The 23,023-nt window shown below is 38.6% G+C and overlaps 2 protein-coding genes across 2 annotated transcripts in view; one reads left to right on the forward strand and one right to left on the reverse strand.

Annotated features, from left to right (window-relative positions):
• The window catches only part of GNAZ (G protein subunit alpha z), a 71,935-nt gene extending 65,238 nt beyond the window's left edge, over positions 1-6,697 (reverse strand). Inside the window, exon 1 of the mRNA XM_055797463.1 lies at positions 8-6,697. The gene's annotated coding sequence lies outside the window, so the exon portion shown is untranslated. The remainder of the gene's footprint in view (positions 1-7) is intronic.
• RSPH14 (radial spoke head 14 homolog) overlaps positions 1-18,569 on the forward strand; it is a 94,087-nt gene extending 75,518 nt beyond the window's left edge. Inside the window, exons 4-6 of the mRNA XM_005233249.2 lie at positions 13,651-13,876; positions 15,166-15,299; positions 16,252-18,569. Coding sequence (XP_005233306.1) covers positions 13,651-13,876; positions 15,166-15,299; positions 16,252-16,493 — 602 coding nt within the window. The 3' untranslated portion in view covers positions 16,494-18,569. The remainder of the gene's footprint in view (positions 1-13,650; positions 13,877-15,165; positions 15,300-16,251) is intronic.
• The last annotated feature ends 4,454 nt before the right edge of the window (positions 18,570-23,023 follow it).

Consider the following 23,023-nt stretch of genomic DNA (forward strand, 5'->3'; position numbering starts at 1 on the left):
CACATACGTGTGCCGTTTCCTCCTGCTACAGGCTTTGCCCGGCTGCACAAACGCGGGTGTCTTCCTGGATTTGGTTGGCCGTTCCATGTTTTCTGCGGTAGTGCAGCTCGTGGCTCTGTCAGGATTATGATTTCCGTGATGAATTTCGCAGTGCATGTTTTAGGGGAGTGATAAGTAGAGGGAACAAGTCACATACATGTTAGAATGATGCAGTCAAGGGTAAAGAGAGAAAAAGCGGTTTGGTTACATGGAATTTATCTACTGCTTGCATTCCACTTGTTTCATCACTCAGTTGCTCTCGGTACTGTGCATATATTTTCTTCTGTTTTTCCCTTTCTGCCTTTCTCTTCTCCTGTCTGTTGCATTTGTGTGTGTATAATTTACTGCAGCTTTTTAAAAGTAACGATGAGTATTGCTTTCTTTTTCTCTCACTGATGGATTTACCCTATTTATAGTTTACATTTTTTCTAGTGTCTTTTTCCTTTTGGCCATGCTACAATACTAGCTGCATTGTTGAACCTGCAGCCCTGATCAAATAGCTATGATTTCTCCCTACACTGCTAATTTTATAAACATAATTTGTTACTGATACACTTCTGCTGGAGATAGCAATAGACTTTCAGACATAGGTGGAATGCAGGCTTTTTCCCCCACAGTAAGGCTGACACAGTACAGTGCAAAAAGCGTCTGATCCCTGTAAATAATACCACTTTGAGTACTGATATTATCAGTAGAACTGTGGCATCAATGAGTTATAATAATGAAATATATAATAACGCAATGTAGCCACATTCTTTTTCTTGCACAGAAATAACGGCCATGAATCAGTATAACGTGAGGGAAATTTTGCCTGTACGTAATGAATCTTAGGTCTTGGTCACACTAGAACAGTTTGCCAGTACATCTAGACTGGCAAAGTTGTTCTGGTAAACTCCTAGCACTTAAAAAAGAAATGCCATATACATAACTTGCATTGTTCTCCCAGCAACATGATAATATTCAGATCACAAATTTCCCCTGCTTTACTAAAAAAGATAATCGCTACAGTTTTGCTTTGAAATTTTAGCTTTCAATATATATGCACATATGTCCTTTGGTGCATTTATATGATCAGATAGTGGTCAATGTTAAAATTCCAATAGTGTTTTGTTTTTCAAATGTAATCTTTACTTGCAATTGCATAAATCCCTGATATATTGGGAAGAGAATAGAATAAAGAATTGTACCTGTGGTAACTGACTAGTCTAGATAATAGGATAAAAGAACAATAACAAGGTGTACAGGTTTGATCTGCTATTCCATAAAGAACAAGTAGTTACTATAGAAACTGTCACATTACATGTATCTTTAGTATAGTACTTCACATGTGAGAAAAAACATCTTCCACACATTAACCGACTTTGGCAGAAATAACAGCATCGACTACCATCAGCCTGGGTAGGAAGATCATCATTCACATGGTCTATGCAGGTGTCATCACTTCTAGGTATTTTCAATTGATATACCAAAATGCTTTCTTTCTTGCAGTTTTGAGGAGGCACCTAACTGTAAATCAAATTTTGTCAGTGAAAGTATTACAAACATGCAGTACGTGAGTAATGGAACAGGTCTTACTCTGAGAAGTTTAGGTGTTATTATTTCAACACCACAGTATGGGAGCTTGCTGTTGATTAATGGCAGAGTTAAAACCCAACAGATCTGAAAATAAATCAGCAGTTTTCTTCAGTCTCAACTTGTCCTGCATCCAGAAATTCTCAATTAGGGTCTTTCAGCATGCATTGATTGCACTACATGTAGCTGAGCTCCCACAGGAATTTAAAGAGAAATAAGTCTCAAAATAGCATATACAGGTGATTAAATGCCAAAGTCAAATGGCATATAAAAACGGTTCTTTAGCTCAGTACTCGAAACGTTTTTCTTTGTATATGCATAGATTGAAAACACACAAATACATACTGAAAGTGAATAGTTTGTATTACTTTTTTTGCCTGGAAATAGTAAACAGTAGTTTGGGAGAACTGTGATGATGTAACTGCTCCCTTTTCCATGTCAGGCAGGTCACCATTTTTTCCCATATCAGAGCAGGTTTTCATTTGAAGGAAGGAGCATTTGCCTGTTGAGGTGTAACATCTAATATGCAGCTTACTGAAACCCTTAACTGCCCAAGTTTCACTCAACTTGCCAGTGCTATTCATTGACCAAAAGCCAAATGCTTGCCTGTTTACTGTTGCTTTCTGTTTGGGATCAATCAAAATAGATGCATTCATACATGTTTAGCTTGAAGACAATAGAGCTAAAACAGAAATGTGCTCTTAAGTGGAAAATCCCATAGGGGTTTTTCTAATCAATTAGCCTTTATTATACCACGACAACATCAAAATATTTATATGCACACATGCAATGTTCTTGCTGAATGTACATCTCCAAATGATAGAGGGTAAATTGAGAGGCCACATCTGGTCTGTAATAAAAATATAATAAAAGGCATTTTGTATTTCATTCAATTTTCTACCAAACACCCTCTTTTTAACAAGCAATTGTAGATCTGGGTTAGATATTTATAGATGGGTCTGTGATTCTCTCAGCATGAAGAACTGAACAGAACATTTAGAGAAGAACAAAAAGGCTGTATTTTTATTTTTAACCATTTTTCTCACATGGAAGAGTTTAAAATAGCATCAAGTACAGATGACTGGGATCCTATATTTATAACTATCTGGCATATTGTTGCTTTGTACCAATGACTGTGAGATGGTGGGGAAAAAAGTCATGAATGCACCTTCTAGCAGGTGGTATCAGCCTAGCCTCATTTGGCTTTATCGTTTAGGATGAAAATCCACTTTCTACCAGAATTTCACCCTTTTATCTTCTTCTCACATCCTTCAAGTAACTGAGGGTTCACTTAATATCAACTGTTTACTCTTCCTATGACCTCCTATGAGGTCAAATCACGGGAGTTATTTGAGAATAACCCAGATAATGAGTTACAGCTAATACCACAATCAACCAAAGAGGACTCCTTCTCTAGTTTTTAAAAAGACAAAAATTTTTAAAAGGAAAAAAACAATCACACCCTAAAAATATTAAATGCCTTACATACCTTCCTTCCCAGTTTTATTATGTACGTACCATATTTGCAGCTCACAGTCATTGGCTCAGCTGCTGAATCAGCAGTTGCCATTGAAGCCAAGTTTAGAAAAACAAGCATTAAATCCAGCAGCTGGTGCTGTTTGGGAGCACGTCTGGAGCTCTGGAAGATAGTGTCTTTCCCGTGCAGTTAATTTTATGTAGCAGTCCTCATTTATCCTAAGCTTTGTGATCAATACACAGACCCCAGCTCCTTCAGAGTTCCCATGGGAAGAAAGCTACAGAGATACCATGAAATAAGATAAAGGAATGTAGTTCTTTGTAAAAGACCCATGCTTCAGGACCACATTATTATTAAAAAAAAATTTTAAAAAGGAGAATTAAAGTATTCTTTCCTCATTCTTCAATATTAAGGGCAAAGGAATGGGGAAAACAAAACAAAACAAAACCCCGCTCATAACCCAAAATGAAAGCAGGGATCATTTAGTAAAGCATACAGCAAAAGACCTATGAAGTGTGAACAACTGACAAAATCACTTGAGATCAAAATACACAGATTCTTTTGGAATTATACCCAAGGAGATGCAATTGAACAGACCCAGGAAATTTTTGAAATCCAAGTTAAAAACAAAAAGTATCAGCTTCAGATCTCCTAGTAAAGTGGTCTGAGCAACAGCGGCTATTGGTTACTCTTGGGATGCCCTCTTCCCTCCTACAGTCTTCTTGTTTGAAGGTTTTCCACTTTGCAAGAAGGATTAAATATTCATTGAAGCAGTGAGCTGAAAGTAGGTCTCTCCCACTTGAGGATACAGGTAGGCATTTAGGTTTTGTTTAATTTTTGCAGTAACAAACAAACAAAAAGAAGAAATGTATTTATTTTAAGTATTTTTTGGTTTTGTTATTGATGTTCTTGCCAGCCGAAGAAGTATCAAATTGGGGCCTCAAAAGAATTATAAATATTTTTAACAGGTACTGAGAAAAAGATGTTATAATAAGATTTCACATTTCCTTGTATCCTTTACGCATGATAATTCTGCTTCATGTAAGAACCATGAGATACAGCTACAGTTTCAGCAGGCACTATTATTTGTCCCTTTTATTACCCTGTAGTGTCTAATTAACAGGAATAAGAAATCGATAGTTTAAAAAAAAAGACTGAAAAGTTTGTTTGAGGACACAAAGGTAATTCTGGGAAGCTATGGAAGACAAGCTGGGGACATTCAGGTAGTTTTATTATGGAGGCTTTAGATGCCAGAGCAGTTCTGTAAAAAATTGGAATACTAAGGTCAGGTCTAAGTAATTAGTTCAGATAATTGTACACCCATTCCATGTCAGGCCTGTGGCTAATTTTGTATCTACGTAATGTAAACTACATACATACATCTACCAACTAGTCATCATTTATGAAGTAAAAAATAGGTATACAAAGTGGTAGCTTTAGCCATTGTAACTGATCACTGCCTCTTTTGTGAAGCATTTTTAGACAGAGGGCTGAAAAATCATACTGTGTGGTCTGTGACTACATTAGTGATAAACTAATAGAAAACTACATAAATGTGACTGCTGGTCGTGATCTACCACTCCTCTTTTTTTAAAGTTTTTGCTCTGTCAATGACATGCACAAGATCAAATAACAAATGGAAGTGACTTAGGAAGCAATTCAGCCTCCAGACAAAAAGTCTTTAAGACAAAAAAAGTCTTTAAGACCTTTTTCAGCTTCCAAGGGTACCCCATCTGGCCTCCAGCTGCACCCTAGAAATGTCCAAGTGTCCTGTAAATCATACCTGACAGCCCCAAGCACACCTGAGATACTAAAATGACATTAGAAACCTACATTTAGCCATCTGAATCACTGTTTTACTAACTGGGTGATGGAATCAACAAAATGGGCAAAGTACATTATGCTAACTTTGCCTAACAAATGTACTGATTAAATTGATAAACACTTTATCAGATTTTTCAATTAATGTAGTTTTCAGACTTACTTATAACAATGTTATTTTTAAAAGCATCTTCAAACGGCAGTAATTTCTATCAGCTGATTAAATAGTTTCTGGTATCTGTTAGAATTGTTGCAAATATGTTTCTTCGTTTCTGTTTAACAATGTTTTTGAATACTCTGTATATAATGTTCTTAAAGATAAGCACATTAGTAGCACTGTTGAAATACCAATGTTTAATCTGGCATGTTTACAGAAGCTAGACCTAATATTTTAGTCTAATATTTAGGTTAAGTAACAGTTTTATTTCACTGTTGCCGTGCCTTAGGTCCTACTGCACTAGGTGTTTTCCAAATAAATGATACAACAGGTCTTTTTGCAAGAACACCTTCATTTATTCAGGAATGCACCTCTAATCAGAAAATATGTATGCTGTTAAGACCTATGCCTATTTGCAATAGACTCCTTTCAGGCAGCATCTGTGCTTTACAGCTTACTGGAGGAATAAGGCTGTCAACCCAGGAGTAACACTTATTGGGGAGGCACTTCAAAAATCATCCTCAGAGCAGCCCACAACTTTGCAGTCTTGTATTCAATGAAGATTTAGGAACTTTTCACTGCTAGAAATAAAATATAGGCTAAAACATACTGGAAAGCACTATTGGAGAGCCTCTTTCAGATCGGAATGCAATTTTCATTTGGTAGTATAAGTACTTTTATTTAAGAACATGGCTTCCCATGGAGAACGTGGAATCTGCAAAGTAGCAGGTCTGAGTGGAAAGTGGAGAATCGGTCTGCCTTTCTGTACAGCTCCACTCATGTTGTGCAGCCATCTGGGCCTGTGGTTCTAATCAAGATGTGTTTCTTCTAATCTCATTTCAAACAAAATTGCCAAGCCAGACCATCTGAAGCAGAGAAGGATTTCACCCGCCTATAGTACTGTATTCTTCTTTTCCTAGAGGTTTTATCAGTTCTGACCATTCAGTTGTGCTCGTCCTGGCACCAGTGTAAGCTGTGTGAACTGTAGGATAAAATTGACTTACTGCAGCTTTGCCAGCATACTAGACCAGCAAGCGTGAGTAGTGGATTTGTCAACACTACAATTTCTCCAGTTTCTTCCTCTTTGAAATTTCTATTAGGTCACTTTTTAAAGTAGCAAGAAAAATAAATCTCCCACCAAAAGGAAGTGCTCATACAATTAATTAATGAATTAATGTTCCCTTTAACCTCCCCCTGTTGTCTTCTACCACTATTTGCAGTCTGTTCCATTCTGTCTGTGCAATGATTCATATATTCAAAGCAAGTTTATGCTAATTTTAAAGATTAAATTCCTCGGTATCTGACACATAATTGATTCTAGATATTTTGTTCGTTTAAGCCTTTCATTTTTATTTATTGTTTGACAGGTCTATAATCAAATCTATACAGGAAACTTTCTCTTTCATATAAATCTCTTTCTGATTGATTGTAGTTCTGTTATACTATAGAAGTTCAGATTTCACCATCTCAATTATATATTTCTTCAAAGGAACAAAAGTGAAGAAATGACTGCTCTTTTATGTCTGAGCACGTGTGAGGTTAATTCACTAATTGCAAAAAGTAAATGTTAAAGCTAGCCAAAATGTTATAATAGCCATTTTGCTATGTAATGCCATTATGTAATACAGGATTCATTTCCACAGATAGAGCTTCCAGATATAGAAAATTAAGATATTTAACAAACTATTTCTTGAATTTGCTTCACGTTGCTTTAATTTTTTGGCCTTCTACTCAAAAAAAAAAAAAAAAAAATCTGTTCTTCCAGCAGTTCTGAAAACTGAAAATTTGCAATTATACATTTCTTTCACATTAAGGGCTTGTAAGGCAGTTTAACTTACAGGTTTCAAACTTTTTATTAGTGTAAAATATTGCCATAGTCCCCTGAAGGCTATCTCTCCAAATGGTCAGGCATTTTTAGACACCATAGTAATATAAGAGCAAGACATATCCATGCCTCTGAGGAAGCTGTCTGCTCTCATACGGCTTCCCACAGAGGAAGCTTCCCTCATCCCACCGAGCCTCCAGCCTGGCCCACCTCTCTGTTCCTCTCTCCTGTGAAAGCAGGGCAGAGGCCATGGGTGTGCAGGGGGCAGGAGGGTTAACAGCCTCAGCCTTCCCTTCTGAGCATGGTAGTCTTGCCACTACGGCCACCAGCTGAGAGCAACAGCACCTGGGGATGTGGTGGTGAACTGGCTCTTAATGATTTCTCAACTGTTCAGCTGACCTGAAGAATTACTTCACACAATATTTTGCCTCTTTCCTTCCCATCCAACCCTAAAGCCCCATCCATCTAGACAATAATCTCTGTAGGAAGTGAGCTGTCTCTCACACATCTTTACAAGAAGCCTCTGTGACAGAGCACACCTTCTTTCTCCATAGGAATCTTTACGATTTACTACAATGTCAGTAATAATCACATGAACTTTTGTCAAACTGGTAACGTGTTCACCTTACAGTATCAATTTCTCTGTGACTGAAACTTGCTATAGTAATTGTTAATATTTTCTGCACTCTAAATGTACATGCTTGGTATAAAGTATAAAATCCAATACTTAAGTTAATGTTTGCAAATGTGCTGGCCCAGGTTCTTTTTTGAACGTATTCTTTGTGTTATGCACGTTAAATTCGCTGTTTTCTGTGAATGCTGTATGTCACAACAAGTGCTCGTGAAAGCAGAATGTCAGCAGAGTCCCATATGGTTAAGGGTACACTAGTCCCTTTTAGTCTCATCTTATAACTACAAGTCTCCATTGATGACCAGCAGAAAAAAAGGACAAATTCTGACCTGGAAAATCTGAAGTGGGGGTAGCAACTCAGCGGCTCAGCTTTTTGGAAGTAGTTGTTTCAAGGCTTTAATTTTCTCTACAGTAATTGATCTGAGGACTTTGGCACAACTAGTACATATGTCAGATTGTTTTCCTTCCTTCATGCATTTTGGCAAAGTCTTCCCTGTAGAGGAAATTAATAAATTTCAGGATGACATTTCCTTCTTCATCCAAAAGAACAAGAAAAAAACCCCCAACAACCTCTGGGTTATTTTCAGTCTTTAATTTTCACGTTTAAAAAAAAAAATTCTCTGAATAAAGGAGAGGTACTTCGTCAGAGAAATAAAAGCCAAGAAATTTCCTAATTTGTGTGACCAATATGCACGCAAGATCAGTTCAATGCACATTATACATATGCATTCACACACTTAGGTATATAGGATGATCGTGAGTACACCTATACATTAAGTTACAAATTGAGAAAATGTAAAGAATATTCATTACATGGGAGGTGCAAGCAGCTAGAATTCTGAAGGGCAAAATAAAAACATTGCAAAAGATATCAGTGCTTATACTTCAATGTGCAAGCAGACTATCAACAATTACAGCCAAGAAAAAATTTATAAGCTAACATTACTTCTATTTCACCTTCATTTTGATTGTTTCCTTTCTTGTATATGATAATAAAACTGTATTCATACATTAAAAGAAGGAAAAATTGCTTTCATTTTGGAGACTATCTTCCGATGCCATATGAACGACCATCAATCCACAGTTCATAGATTACGCACTACTACAACAGAGAGCATATTCCATTATTTCCACTATAATGTTTTTGGTGATTTTACACTAAAGGATCTGACACTGACATCAATGAGAACTAAGGTACTTGTCTTGGTCAATTATTGATCTTACACTGCAGATAATTCTTGTACAAAAACAGAACCCAAAATTTATTTTTCATGTTGGAAACTGACTCTATGTGAAACACAGGTCTACTCTAATTCATCCCCAGAGTTGCTAGAGATGCTATGATAAAAGATATTCTGCAGCCCAGAATATTTAAGTTTTTTAAATACTACTCTTTTCATAGGGCATAAATGATTTAGACAGATAGACCCATTGCTTTCAAGCAGAGGGTCACAGGCAGTCTTATTTACTACCAAAATGACATTGGGGTTTTTTTTAAATTAATCTGTTTCTTGCGTTTCTAAATTATACTAGAGAAGCTAATGCAGATATATCAGATGTAGTTTCTCTAGTTAATTATTTTCAGAGGGGCTTTGATATTACAATGGCACACATGCTAAAGCGAAGTTTCTATAAACAAAATCAAGATATGTAGGAGTCTCAGTCTTTACTGAGGATTAGGAACATCTTGTTTATTAAAACAATCTTTCCTGTTCCTTGTTAATGCTGGAAACATTTTTGATTTTTAAAGGATCCCCAGAGGCAGCCACATTGTGTGTTTCTCCAGTGTACTGCTGACTTTTAATATTTTCATAACCTTAATTTCTGTTATGTCTTTCATTCAGATAACATCCCAAAATCCTCAGTACTGGAAAAATTCTCAGTGGCTTCAAAAGCAGATCCCATAATGCTTTTATAAAGTTTATAGCTACTGTATTTTTAGTGAGGATATGACAGACACCACTCTTGAGGTTGTGATTTTATACCTGGTAAATCCCTAGGGTTATCATAAGATAAATGCATTTAGCATTTATGCACAGATTTGAAATGGTTTGAAATAGAGTTGTTTAAGATTTCTAGTCTGATACCAGTGTTTGCAGTGTTTTCCTGAATTCTTTTAATATCCCAGTAGCTCTTCAGTTCCTTTAAACAGAGACTTTCCACCTCTCAGTCCTTTAAGATAAGAGATGCTCTTTGTCTCTAGCATAGACATCCTTTGGGACACTACCGTTTATTCCTGTTAAATTATCATTGAAAGACAGAGATGTATTGTTGCAAAGAAGAAAAAAATATTCTGTCTTTCAAAGATGTCAGCAGAATTTTCCTCTTCAGTTAGAGGACTTGATAAAGCTGACAGGGTATAGACCATTTAACGTGGTCTACGTCCTGCCCCAAACTTACCAGAAAGAAATTTCAGCCCAGTTTTATAGCAGTATATTTAATCTACTCTCTGACACAGCCTTAATGCTGGAAGCACTGAGATTCAAAATGCTGAATCTTAATGTTAAATTAGCTGCTATGGGGTTCTCAAATTGTGCTCTTGTGATTGGTGACTCAGAAACCTTCTCAGTGAGTCTAAAGAACAAATTTTTTTTTCCCCAATTTAAACAGTAGTGAGCAAGGAGTTACTAAGGAATGTGTGCCGGGGAAGGATCTTCTGCAGTCATCTTGTCAACTCAGAAAGGAAACCTTATACGAGCACTGCATTTTTAAATGCATATAATAGATGCTAGCACTCATCAGTTTGATAAACACTTTGTTACCTCTGAAATGGTGCTAATCTATTGCAGTGCTAGCAAGAAAGCTGCTAGGTCTAGAAATTTTGTCAGGATCATTTGGCTATTCACAGTTAGTGAGCTCCCACGCTGGGATTTCACAGCTGCTCTGTACTGGATGTGTTGGTAGCACACCATGATGCTAGGCAGCATTTTTCCCTCTGATTGTGTCTGCGTCTGCTCCTCTTTTCCTTGTGTGCCCCTTCCTAAATAGATATGCTGTTACTAAGCATCTCAAATAGTTGTGTGAACTTCACAGAGAGACATCTGAGGTGTTAACAAAACATTCATATTATATAGAATCTGTGTTTACATATTATTTTACTATGTTATACTACACTGTACCTCACTTCGTGGCCATGCTTGAGGCACATGCTCCATACCAAAACAAACATTCAAATGGCTTTGAGTTGGAAACCGACATCTGTAAGGAAAAGGAATTGTAATGTGATTTAATTGATTTATGTAATTGAAAACCAAAACAAACCACCACTGTTATGTACTATAAATGACTCCTTTTGTCTGCTACAAAATTTAATTTGTTTACATGCCCTGCAGCCATACTGAGAGAATAGAATAAATGACAACTCCTCTTTGGGCCTATTTGAGAAAGAGTCAGGAAAGGGAGGATGAGAGTGGCCAGAGGGTTATGAGAAGGAAGAGATGAGTGCTGAGATATAAAGCAGCCCAAGGGAAGATTACAAGTTCTCAGAAAAACAGATCAATAATGATATTAACTATGCAGCTGCAAATGCAACTATTTGCATTTTGAAAACATTTTTCCTACTACTGCACTATGCCCAGGGTCTAGAACACTCTCTGAAGTACATAAATCACCTTTGAAAGGGCAGTATTTTAATGAAAAGTCTAGATCCAAAGTATGCTGCTGTATTTTTCAGTATAGGACTACTAGAAACACCAGCTTACCTTCCCTCCTATTGATGGCTCAAGTAAGATGCAAGGATCTGAGACTGCTCCAGTTTACAAGTAACTCTCAAACAACTTCCCACTGATTCTGTCTCCTCCCTTTTCCCTTTTACCTCCCTAGACCTTTCACCCTTTGGTTCCCTTGGGAAAACCATGACGAATTTCCACCTGGAAATTTCAGTCTCAAGGTTAGGTAGTCCCGTTTTGTTGTTGTTTGATGGCCTTTCCTCTCCACCCTCTTTCTCTTCACCACATTGAGACTTTTGACAAGGTCAAACAATTAATCTTTGTTTCTATATTTATATCTGGGAAGCTCCCTTTATTAGCACGATAGCTTTTCAGATAGGACAGCTTGACAAAATCAGTAGATAAGAAAGCTCCTGCTAACAGAGACCTGGCCTGGTAAAATAAAACATATTTAAAAAAAAAAAATTAAAACATCCTGAGATGTTAATACAAAATAAGCACCCACTACACAGGTTTTTCTAACCATAGAATAAATGCTACTTAATGACTCCACAAAATAAAAGCTATCCTAGACAATGCTCTGTACATTATCTTGCCAGCTTATGAAACAGAAAGACACAAAGTGGCTGTGTTGTGTATTTTGCACTCAGGACTGCAGCGCAATTGTAAAGGCTAGCACCAAAGGAAGACACGAAGTGCAAACGCAATGAATGAGGGATGACTGAGTCAAAGAAATTCAATAAACATTAACTGGAAGGAATAAACTCAAGGGCCAATGAAAGCAGTCCTGTCTAGTTGAATACATTGGTTGAACATATTAGAAGATAAGTGAAAGACACAGACACAAAGAAAGGAAACCTGAATGCTTATAGTACTTACTGGCAATAAGATAATAAAGCGATCAAGCAGTAAGTTAGCAAGGAAATCCTGAAAAAGAGGGAGTTGCTGGAAACTAAAAATGGAAGTGAAGATGATGGGTTAAAAAATGGCTATTAAGTATTTGAAAGCAAGTACAAAAAATAGTAATGAAAATCTGTTCAGAAGGAAAAAAATACATCTACCAGCATGAGAGAGATAGAAAGCTATAGCAAGCTTTTTGTTCCTCCAAAGGACATATTTGTATGGTTGGGCTGTTGTTTTTTCTTTACTAAGAAGCCACAGCTTCAAAGGTAACTTTTTTTCCCCCTCTTTTCCTGCTTCGCCTTTCTGGCACAAGGAGAAATCTTTGCTTTCAAAATGCTGTTAGCCTTCAAGGGTGAATTGTCTCAATCTGTTTTTCCTTATTATTTATTTGAATTCTCACAGCAACTGACCTCCAAATGTAGTACAGGTAATAAAAGCTGTAATAACATCACCCATAAGCGTTTCTTTGCATTTGCATTAGTAAAGTGGATCCTAATAAGTTAGTAACATAAGAAGTTACTCCATGTCAGCCTCACGAAAAAAACTCAGAAATATGTACAACACAATAACCTCTAGATTAGAATCATGGTTTTGATCTGGTTGTCAAGTTGAGGGATTTCTCCTGTGCGCTACCAAGGGCCATTAAAATCTCTTTCCCACTTGTCCTTTTATCCCTGTGGAGATTCATTTGAAAATACCTTGATGACTCTTATCCACAAAACTTCCTTATCTAAGCATATATATGAATCACTTTGAAAGGAGCCACATTTCTCTTAGCAACCAAAGAATCAGTCTTAGCAACAAGACAGCTGGATAATTTTGTTTTCACATAGTTACTCGTGGACAGTACGTTCTGCTTTCTGCTTTCCCATGGCATTGCTGTTTCAGTATTAACTTAGTAAAGTGTAAGAAATGGTACAAATCAAACACTTGCTCATAGCAAAGACATCACTTGCAGGGCAAATGACGATCTTTCTACCTTTGATTCTATTTCCTTTAGGAGATAGTGCAAGAATAATGACTGCTGGAAAGCTCAAAATTCAAGTTTTCCCCATGACAGAACTACTACAAAGAAATGTGTGCAGACAGTTTGCAAAATCTTTATTTCCTTCACAGAAAGCACAGTGGAGAATCAAAGTATTAACTCTAAAGGCTCACATGTCAGCCTCTCTTAGCATCTGTTCATGTTGAGAACAGTTAGAAAGACTGGATATAAAGTGACTTTTAGATATATTTCCTATATTTTTTTAGCAAGGATAATTTTGGGAGAAATATTATAGTGGGGAAAACTGGGAACATCGGGGCAATCGCCATTTCGGTTATTACCTGGGATGATGTCTTTAGAGGACTGTTGGGGAAGCTTCCCAAGGAAGCAATGCTAAGATAGCATTTATGAACAGAGTAATGTTGTAGTAGTTTCCATCTCTCAATCCTGCATCTGTATGAGGAAATGAGTTACCATATGTATTTTGGTCATATTAAGAAATTCAAAGTACAGGTAGAAATAGTAAATGCCCTCGCATCTCACCCATGTTCCTTCTCTGTCTCCTCCTGTAGGGGCTGTTGGCATACTACATGCCGGTTTGATTCCCTTACTTGTATTCAAACTGAAGACTGAGTCTGATGAAATCCAGGAGCTAATCCTTGATACACTCTCCAACTGTCTGCATGTGGAGGCTTCTGAAGCTCTGGCAACTAGTGCCATCACTATCCTGAAGGAAAAGCTCACACACTCATCAGCAGCCATCAGAAGCAAAGCAGCTTGCGTCCTGTCAGAAATTAGGTAGAGATCTGTCTATAATACTTAAGCCCAAGAAAATACTCATTTCAGGAGTAAATCAATGTCATTAGTTTACAGTTCTGTTCCACTACACATTGAAGCTGTCACATTTCACATGTAAAGCAATATCAGCCTGAACACACACATAGGTAGAAGACTTCTAAAAATTGTAACTGCTATAAACCACTCAAGAAGATGTTGATCAGGAAATGTCATTCCTTCTATTTGTCTCTGGTATTGGCAGTGAAATCAGGATTTGTTCCTGGTACAGCACTGCTGAGAAAAAATTATTGCATAAGAAATCGTGCAAAAACAAGATTATGACCACTATTGCAGGTAGGGAGAAGCTCCCTCATTTTTTTGGACAACTGCTGCCTCTCAAAAAATTAAAAGGTCCTGGGAAATTTTCAGTGTGATTGAGGACAGAAATAGTTTTCTGACACAGGCTGCTGCATACGTCAGTGATGAATCAGAAAAAGCAATCTTTATATTAAATTTGTGTATCAAACACTGGATGAAAGGAACAGCTTAAGTCCACTGTCCTGCAATCACAAAATGTAATAACAGTGCTCAACAGATGTCTAGTTCAAGAAGGTCTGCAGATCATGCAGTTTACTTACCTATTAGCACAAAACATTTCCTCATGTCCTATAATAAAGCGAGGTCATATGGGAAAAGAAGGAGAGTATAGATAACATAAGTCATAGAAAGAAAGCAGAAATGCAATTAGAGTACGGACATCAGCTACATTCTAGGTCCCTGCAGTAGGCTGGGCCATGTTAAATACTCCCCTTGTTAGAGAGGCTAGAAAGAGAGAAAATTGACCTGGGAGAAGAACTAATTGCAGACCCCTAATTTAGCAGGTTTTAAAATCTGTATAGGGTTCAACAGACCACCAGCACACTTAATCCTACATCCTGTTACATGCTGCTGCCCATCAATCTCCAGTATACCACAGAAAGTAAAAAAAAATCCAAACATCACCTAAAAAAAGTTGTTAAGTCCTCACACATAGGTTAATATGATATCATCAGCATTGTACCAGCAAGGAGATTTAATAGACACGAGGCACAAACAGACATCCCCTTTCTTTCCTTTGTGGCTGGACAGTGGTGCTTGCCATCTGTCTAACAGTCAGAACATTGTGACTCCAAAGAGAACAGAGAGGACTGTGTCAGCACTGTTGTCATGAAATGAAGGAAGGCTGCAGGCGTCCAGGCATGGGGAGAAGCTGTGGGTAGCTGCATGGTTAGCAGACACATGAAAGCAACTTAGCCATCTTTTCTGCACAGTACTCATCCAGAGGGAAAAAGCGTGGTATGCGAAGAGATTATTCCTGTGCTGGTGAGCCTGCTGGAAGATACAGATCCTGAAGTCCAAGCTAGTGCAACAGGAGCACTGATGTTCGCTACTGTTAAACCTGCGGGTAAGAGAGGCAGTTAGGTTAGGATACTTTCTGAAAATCCTGTTCTAAGGCAATGCGGTAACAAAACTTTTGCCCCCACAAATCCTCAGTTTCTGATAGTGTTAAAGCTCTTCAAGAAACTGTAAGATGGGGACATTTCTTTATAACTGTCTCAAGCCACTACTGTTGCTCCCTGACAGTGTCAAGGGGGAGACAGTATATTTCACATCACTCACCTGAAGTAGGTCAACAAGTTATTCATCTACCCCGCCTGCATCATTTCCCTCCAGAGGGAAACATTTCCCATTCACGTCCAGACCACACAGAAATACACACACTCTGAATGACCAGTCCTCAACAGGGGCACACTGACTTCTGGGAACTCTTTTTGAGGTTAGAGGCAGTTTCTCTCTCACTTCTCACTGGGAAAAGAATGTGTATTAATAAGGTCTGTCGCTCTCCCAAGTAACTTACATGACACTGAAAACACTAACTGCTGAATTTTCAGTGTGATGAATGACTAGACGTTAAAAACTCAATAACAGCAGTTGTGTTTCAGTCCTCCTCTGCAACTGTCCCCCTGACTTCTAAAGACAACACAGGCCTGGATCTCAGTGTTTGAAGTGTCTTTAAAAATAATAGAATCGAGGATGTTCTTAAGGGCATCTAAATCCCCACATTCAAAAAACCCAGTTTATCTTATAATTTGGTACCTCATGTATCTTAGATAATTTGTTGCAAATTAAATAATAATGTGTAAGGCAGATAAAGTTAACTAAAAAGATCTATTTTCTTAAAAATAAATAGCTGGCAGCAAGCCTTGGTCTTCAAAAGAAAAGCATATCCTACCTCTTTGCACTGCACCCTCTGGGGCGCTCAGAGCTGTAGCTGGGCAGGGAATAGAAAGCAGCAGTTCAAAAGCACGTTGATTATATGTAATAACACATCTCAAAGACAGTTTATTTCTCTACAGGGAGATTCTCAGCCCTAGGTGCTGAAGCCATTCCACCTTTACTGAAGTTGGTTGCTGAGGAAACCAGCAAAGCCCGTCTGAGTGCAATCAAAACCCTCACCATGCTGGCTGAGCTACCAGAGGGCCGCAAGACACTGCTAGATCATACAGATACATTTCAGCAGTGTCTGAATGATCCCTGTGAGGCAGTAAAAAGAGCTGCCAAAATTGCCATCAGTGTCATCAAATGGAAACCTTTCTGAAGACAGTGACGTTTCGTAGAGATCTATTGCCCTCTGTTGTTGTCTGGCTGTAAAAGTTGCATGATTATATGAGACCTTCAAAAACAACTCTCTTCCTCGGTTACTCTGGATCAGTTCCTTCTGAGAAGTCATTTGTCAACGGTTTCACATCTATACTACAGGTCACGAGCAGAATAATGGGGAAAAAGAGAAGTTAGGAAGTCTAGAATTTTCCACTAGGAGTTATTTTCTGAGTTACCAAGATTTTCCTGTGATACAAGAAACCAATGCTTTTTGTTTTCTTCATCACGTTCTCTTCTTTTCCTTTTTTTAAACCTTAGCCTGTCAAACATTAATTAATAATTATATTAGAAAGAAAGGTTCATAATTAACCTCTTCAGCAGTCTTGTCTATGCTGAGTTTTGCTGCAAACATTAGTCGAACATGGAATTAGAACCATTTAGAGCATCATCACAGAAAAAGCAACAGCGATGCCATAGAAGGGTTTCCCCAAGAAAATTATGAGCTTTTCCCAGCCTAAAATACAACCAAGTACTTAGCAGCACCCTTCTAACATACGGAGTTGCTGACCAGACTTGCCAGCAGCGAATCTAGTGAAGAGGGACCCTGCTGCCCTGGGCTAAGAGCACCCCAGCCTAACCCTGTCCCTGTGACGAGATTTATCCATGTGATACTCCAATATCCCCAGCTAATGATTTCTCAAAGTAAGTTTTAGTACCGGCGCTCGCTTTACTCGGCAGCCCCTTCCGAGCACTGCTGCTGCTGTATGTGTCAGCAGCCTCACCCTCGGCCTTAGCTGCCGTGATGGCTCCTGTAGTATTAAGCTGGTGAGGATCTCAACAAGCAGGTTTTTCTCCTTCTGTGTGCTTGGATCCAGGCTCAGGGCTGCCATGTGCAGTTGTCCAAGCTTAGGGTAAAAGGAAAATAAGTCAGAAAGACTTTACCAGGGAAGCCCTTGGTAAGGCTCTGCTAGGGACCAACCCTGCTGCCTCTAAGAGAAGAGGGATCTGACCCCTCTCTGAAATTGGTTATGGTACGGAACAAAAGTGCCTCTGTGTTTGTGCTAGTACTTGGTATTTTGTAGTGTTGTACAGCTGTAATTTATCCTTTGAGTATAAAAACTAACAAATATAACAGAAGTGGAAGTGTTGTGCCAGAACTGAAGAGTTTTGCCATTGTAGCTCACTTTTGGGGGAGAATGAGGGGGCGGGAGGAAAGCTGACCCTAATGTTACAGTCCTGTCCAACAGGAGTTGGACAAGGCAGTCTCCCAGAGGTCCCTTTCCAGCCTCGCGTATTCTATGATTAACAGCTGTCTAAACAAAGAGATGAGGAGAGAACAGAGAACTGAAAATGCCAATTCCCTATTTTGGAAAAATGTGGTGGTTTGCATTTTTTTCTTTAAAAAGCTCAACAGTTTTTGTTTTTTTTAAAAAGAAACTTTTACTTCATAGAGTTGAGAATAACAGAGACAGTTCAAGCTGTTTGTAGAAGCCAACCTATCCAATGAGATATAAATTGCCTGAAAGAAAGAAGGTAGTTGCTGTGTTTAGAGCTGATGGGTAGTTGAAGTGACGGGAAGTTCAGCAGTGTTTTACTCATGGTGTAGTCAAGGCAGGTCACTACAGAGATGTTGCAAATTTCTCTGCCTGCAGTTGCAAATGTGCAATTTAAGAGACATAAGCAGAAGGCCCAGGCAAAGAAATAAAAGCAAGCTAGCAGGACAACTCCTGGCCATTCTCAGTGACCAAGAAAGGCGTGATAGTGCAGCTGGCTCAGCTTCACAGAGAGTCCTATTTGTTTTCACTCAGGCTTGGCTCTCACGTGGTATTTTTCTATCTAGAAGTTACCAAGTTGTAGCTACAAAGAAGCTGCATCATCTGTATAAAGGGGTTATTTGTCAGGGCTGCATTTCTATTGTGGAAACCCACTGTCACACTGCAAACCTACCCTTATACAAAGGGTAAACTTGTCCTGTAGGAGTGATCAAGGATAAAATATTTCTCTTCCATAACCTAACCAAAAGGCGAATTTCCTCTCCTGTAAAGATAGGATTTGAAGTATTGAGTCACTTGGATTAATCCCACCTGGGCAGGACCTTGGAGGAACTCTGCCTTTTAAGCACACTTTACATACATAAGGCACGCATACATAGCGTTGATGCCAGAGTGCATCCCAAGCAGCTTGATAACATGCTGAATGTTCAGGAAGGGCGAGGGAACCACAGAGAACGGTAGGCTCATCGGCACGTGCAAAACTTCTGTGGGAAAATGCAGTAACAATGATCATTTAGCTCAGTTCCAAACTTCTGTCACAGCCTTTCCAGGTAATTCAGGTATCACAATTCAAGGAGTTTGCAAAATAATTGGCTTGTTTAGAGATGGAAATAAGATCATTCAGACTGACCTGCTCTGACTAGAAAAAATCTAGCTGACTTGGACCTTAAGCACTGCATTCTGAGCATCTGCCTGATCATTGCTTTAAAGACAATATAAACTGTTTCCAAATAAGGCTCTATATGGTATCAATGTTCTTGTCTTACGTACATGCACAATATAAAAATGGACCAAAGTCTTAATTGAACTCTGAAGTACAGGTGAGAGTGGTACCGCTTCTACATGTCAGCTTTTCTCTCAGCAAGTCTTTGGCATTATTATATCTGACAAGACATTTCAATCACAACAGTAATTCCATTGGGCTATATTGACCAGGTATTGCCTATATAAACATTGGAATGCAAAGACTGCATATAGAACAGCCATGAACCATTATTAATTATTTTTTTTACTTATAAAGCTGCATTTACTGATGAAAAGGTTGCAGATATTATAATTCAAATTCATATGCTCTGGCGTGGTGCAGTTTGCTGCAATTTACTGGAAGGACTGCAGATGATAAACATTTGCAGGAGCACAGCACAACGTATCACCACAGTGTCAGGGTTACACAGCCTGTGTGAAGCAAAGGATGCTACAGAGATCACGAGCTAGTGCAGAAATAATCCTATTTGTTGCAGAACGCTCTTTTGTAATCTGTGGCATTTCCAGAGCTGTATTATCTTGGTGTCCAAACATTTGGTGCCTCATACTGGGTTACACTGCAGGAGGCCAGTGCAGGAGTGCACAGCACAAGCACGCGACGTTTGACAAGGGAAGGTGCACAGATCTACCTGATATCACAGAGAAATATCACACTATCTCCTCTGTAATCCTGACCATACGGAACCTGAATTAAGATCTAAGGTTTTATTCTACAAAATCATTTTTCAGGGTATATTAAAACACAACACGTAATAGCTTCCACAGTAATATGTTGATTCCTAAATCTCCTTCCTAAAATGAGTTTCTCAGCCACAATCCGACACCTGAAATGACCCTTCACATTCTTCATAAAGACCTTTGAGCTCTCAAATATAATTTAAATCAGTCAATAGGTAAAATCCCTAACTTGATGTGGGGTTTTTTTCCTCCAGGAAAATGAAGACACACTTTCTTTTTGTTATTTTGCAGGAAAAAACATACCCTGTTTTATTAGAAGACACAACAAAAAAGGAAGAAATATAATTCTATAAGGCTTATACTATAGGCCACCCATATATTTATTAACAAGGCATAAAACCAGCATGTAGATATCAACATGATCTACCAATGTTGTTACTGAGTTGTCTAGTAATTTTTTAGGGTATGTTTCAGTGTATTTCTGAATTCCGCTATTAAAACAGTGACTGTAAGATGGGAGATTACAGCTCTGAAATAGTAGTTGGGAAATCAAAGGAATCAAGAATAAGTCCTTGAAAAAGTTTTCACAAATAGAGAAACTGATGGCAAAAAAAAGGAAATATCCAAGTTGGCCCAAAATACATGGAGGAGAGACAAAAACCAACCCAGCAGCACGAACAGAAATTGTAGATTAAAAAGAATTGAGTAGAGAATATACAGCACAAGCCTGGATTTTTATGTTGGGAATTCTCAGTACTCTTACTCAAACTGCCTTTGATTCTGTAATTTAGCAAATAATCATTTAATTAATTTTCATAAATCCTTATGATTAAGGATTTTCTTCTGAGGTACACCAAGTCTTGAAACAAAGGAGAACAAGATGTACTGAAGTTACAGTAACAGTGATTTATAGATCAGGCTGGAGTTCAGCCAAGATATGCTTTGGCCTTAGCAGTATTTTGACTTCTGTCAGTTACTAGTTAACTGCTGAGTACAGTGTTGCCCTTAAGACCGTGCACAAAACAAAAAAATGCATCCTTAAAGTCTTCTTGTACTGACATTCTGATGAAAAGAAAAGGTCACCTGTCCTAGCAAGTCCAAGGGCAGGAGCAGTTCAGGTCATGCTTCCCATGAACTTCACCAACAAGATGACAATGCTGATGCTACATGATGCTAAATGGGAACCTGCAGTATTGATGGTTTTCTTTGGGCATTCTCTCCTTCCTCAAATTAGGACATGTTTTCTGACCCATGCCACAGATTTCATCCTAGAGACATGCTCGAGGGCTCTGCCATTGTCTTGGTATTGAACGTTCATTCAACATGCAGCTAAGGACCAGGGGAAGTACTGAAATGTTAACGCATATGGGGAGAGCCTTGGCTAGCTGTAGCTAACTTCCCACTTTGGAATGAGACACAATGGCTCCTGATTTGTGAGGCTAGGAAATTAATTAGCACTCTAGGTATCAGTAAAACAATTAGCTGGATCAAAGAAACACAGCTGATGAATGCTTCCCCTTGGACTGACTTAGCTTTCAGTCAAGTATACTCCATAATAAAGCTGCCACAGACTTGGTCAAGGAAACACTAAAAATCCTTTTGAATTGCTTCATACACATTACAAATACTTAAATTAACATGTCAGGATCTGGCACTCTTCATACACTATAATTAATCTCATTGTTTCAAAAGAAATGCTGTGTGTACAGCAAGTCTCTGGTTTTAGCACTATGTGCTCCACAGCGCTCTGTGCTACAATGACATTAGCACCATTAGATTTTTGACATCAATGAAAAATGATTTATCTTTTTAGCTTGAAGCCAACAATGACATAATTAACGTGGTCCTAGGTCAATGCTGAAATTAATGCAGTTACACTCTGCACAGACCAAGTTTTCAAATCAGCTGCCTAACAGTTCTCCACGATATCAGAAGACAAGAGAGCTGCATTCATGGGAAACAAGACCTCCTCATATAAACCCTGTGTCCCACCCAGACAGAGCTCATTTTGAATGCACAAAGGTTTACATTAGTTTTTTCTAACCGCTTCCAGAAGATTAAGACTATTACAGCTCTTTGTTCTTACAACTACAAACTCACTTCCCTGTCCCCATTTGCTTTCAGAAGTTCACGAGTTGGAAACCATCCTGTCATGCTCTAGAAAGTGGCAGCTTTTAATTCTGTCTCTTCATGTTCCAAAGCAGAGAGTATTTTTGCTTCCCACCACTACGTTTTCTATTTTTAAAATAATAATCATATTAAAAATGCATAGAAGTGAGAGATTTGTCTAAGAACAAAATAAAGATTCTGGGAAAGTCAAATTTGGCTAATTATATTAAACCAGAAAAGCAGAATATCTTTTCTGTGGCTACACACAAAACTAACAGGCTGAAAAGTTCAAGCGCCGGAGCTATTCTTAACAGGACAAAATTTGCAATTTCAATGAACGAAGACCGTTCTGAGAATTTGTTTAGATACTTTGAATACAAGCAAAGTTGTTGAAGTCATAGGCCCTGATACCGTAAATAAAAATGCTGCACAGAGTAAGAATGGCTCATGCTTACCTCAGCTTGAAGTTCTTCCAGGTACCTTCAGAAAAGTAGAGGAGCTGCTGGTACAGGCAGGCAGAGCTGCTCTAGCCTTCAGCGCTGCCAGGTGAGGAGAGGGTGGACACAAGAGCTCCAGGGGAATTCCTTTTCACAGCTTCCCATGATAGGTAACAAGACTGAGTGTTCCTCGGGCAGGACAAAAAAAAAAGCAACCTATTTTGTTAATAAGAAGGGTAATCACCTGAGGCACTCGTTATACTGTCTGTCATCAGAACAGCTAGCAGAGATCGGAGGGAGTGTGCGTTCACTCCATCTAGCTCTCTAGCATAGACCTGCGATGCACACTCCGTGAAAAAATACCATGAATCATTAAGTAAAAAACGGGGTGTTTTTACATTTCTTATCTTTCTCAATGATGTGTCGCCCTCTGTGGTTAAATCAGTGATACTGTAGTTTAAGTCAAACAGAAGGGAAGCTCTCCCTAATCACTGCTCTCTTCCCTCGCTTTCTCGCTACCACATAGTAACACCACAGGTGCAGGACACAGACACCTGCAGCTAGGACACAGGAGCATTACATAAATTTTAAAAACCTGGCAGCCTCCCTTAGAAGAGCTTTGCTGTGACCCCACGGCTTGTGAACAACCCTTGTCTGCACAGTGTGACAGTCTGGCCCCAGGAACATCACCTTTAAACTCTCCAGCTCAAGGCTTCAAACCAGTGAATTCAAGTGGTCTCCAAAGACAATAACTAAGGCTCTGTAGC

Source organism: Falco peregrinus, chromosome 2 (assembly GCF_023634155.1).
Source record: "Falco peregrinus isolate bFalPer1 chromosome 2, bFalPer1.pri, whole genome shotgun sequence".
Taxonomy (NCBI): Eukaryota; Metazoa; Chordata; class Aves; order Falconiformes; family Falconidae; genus Falco; species Falco peregrinus.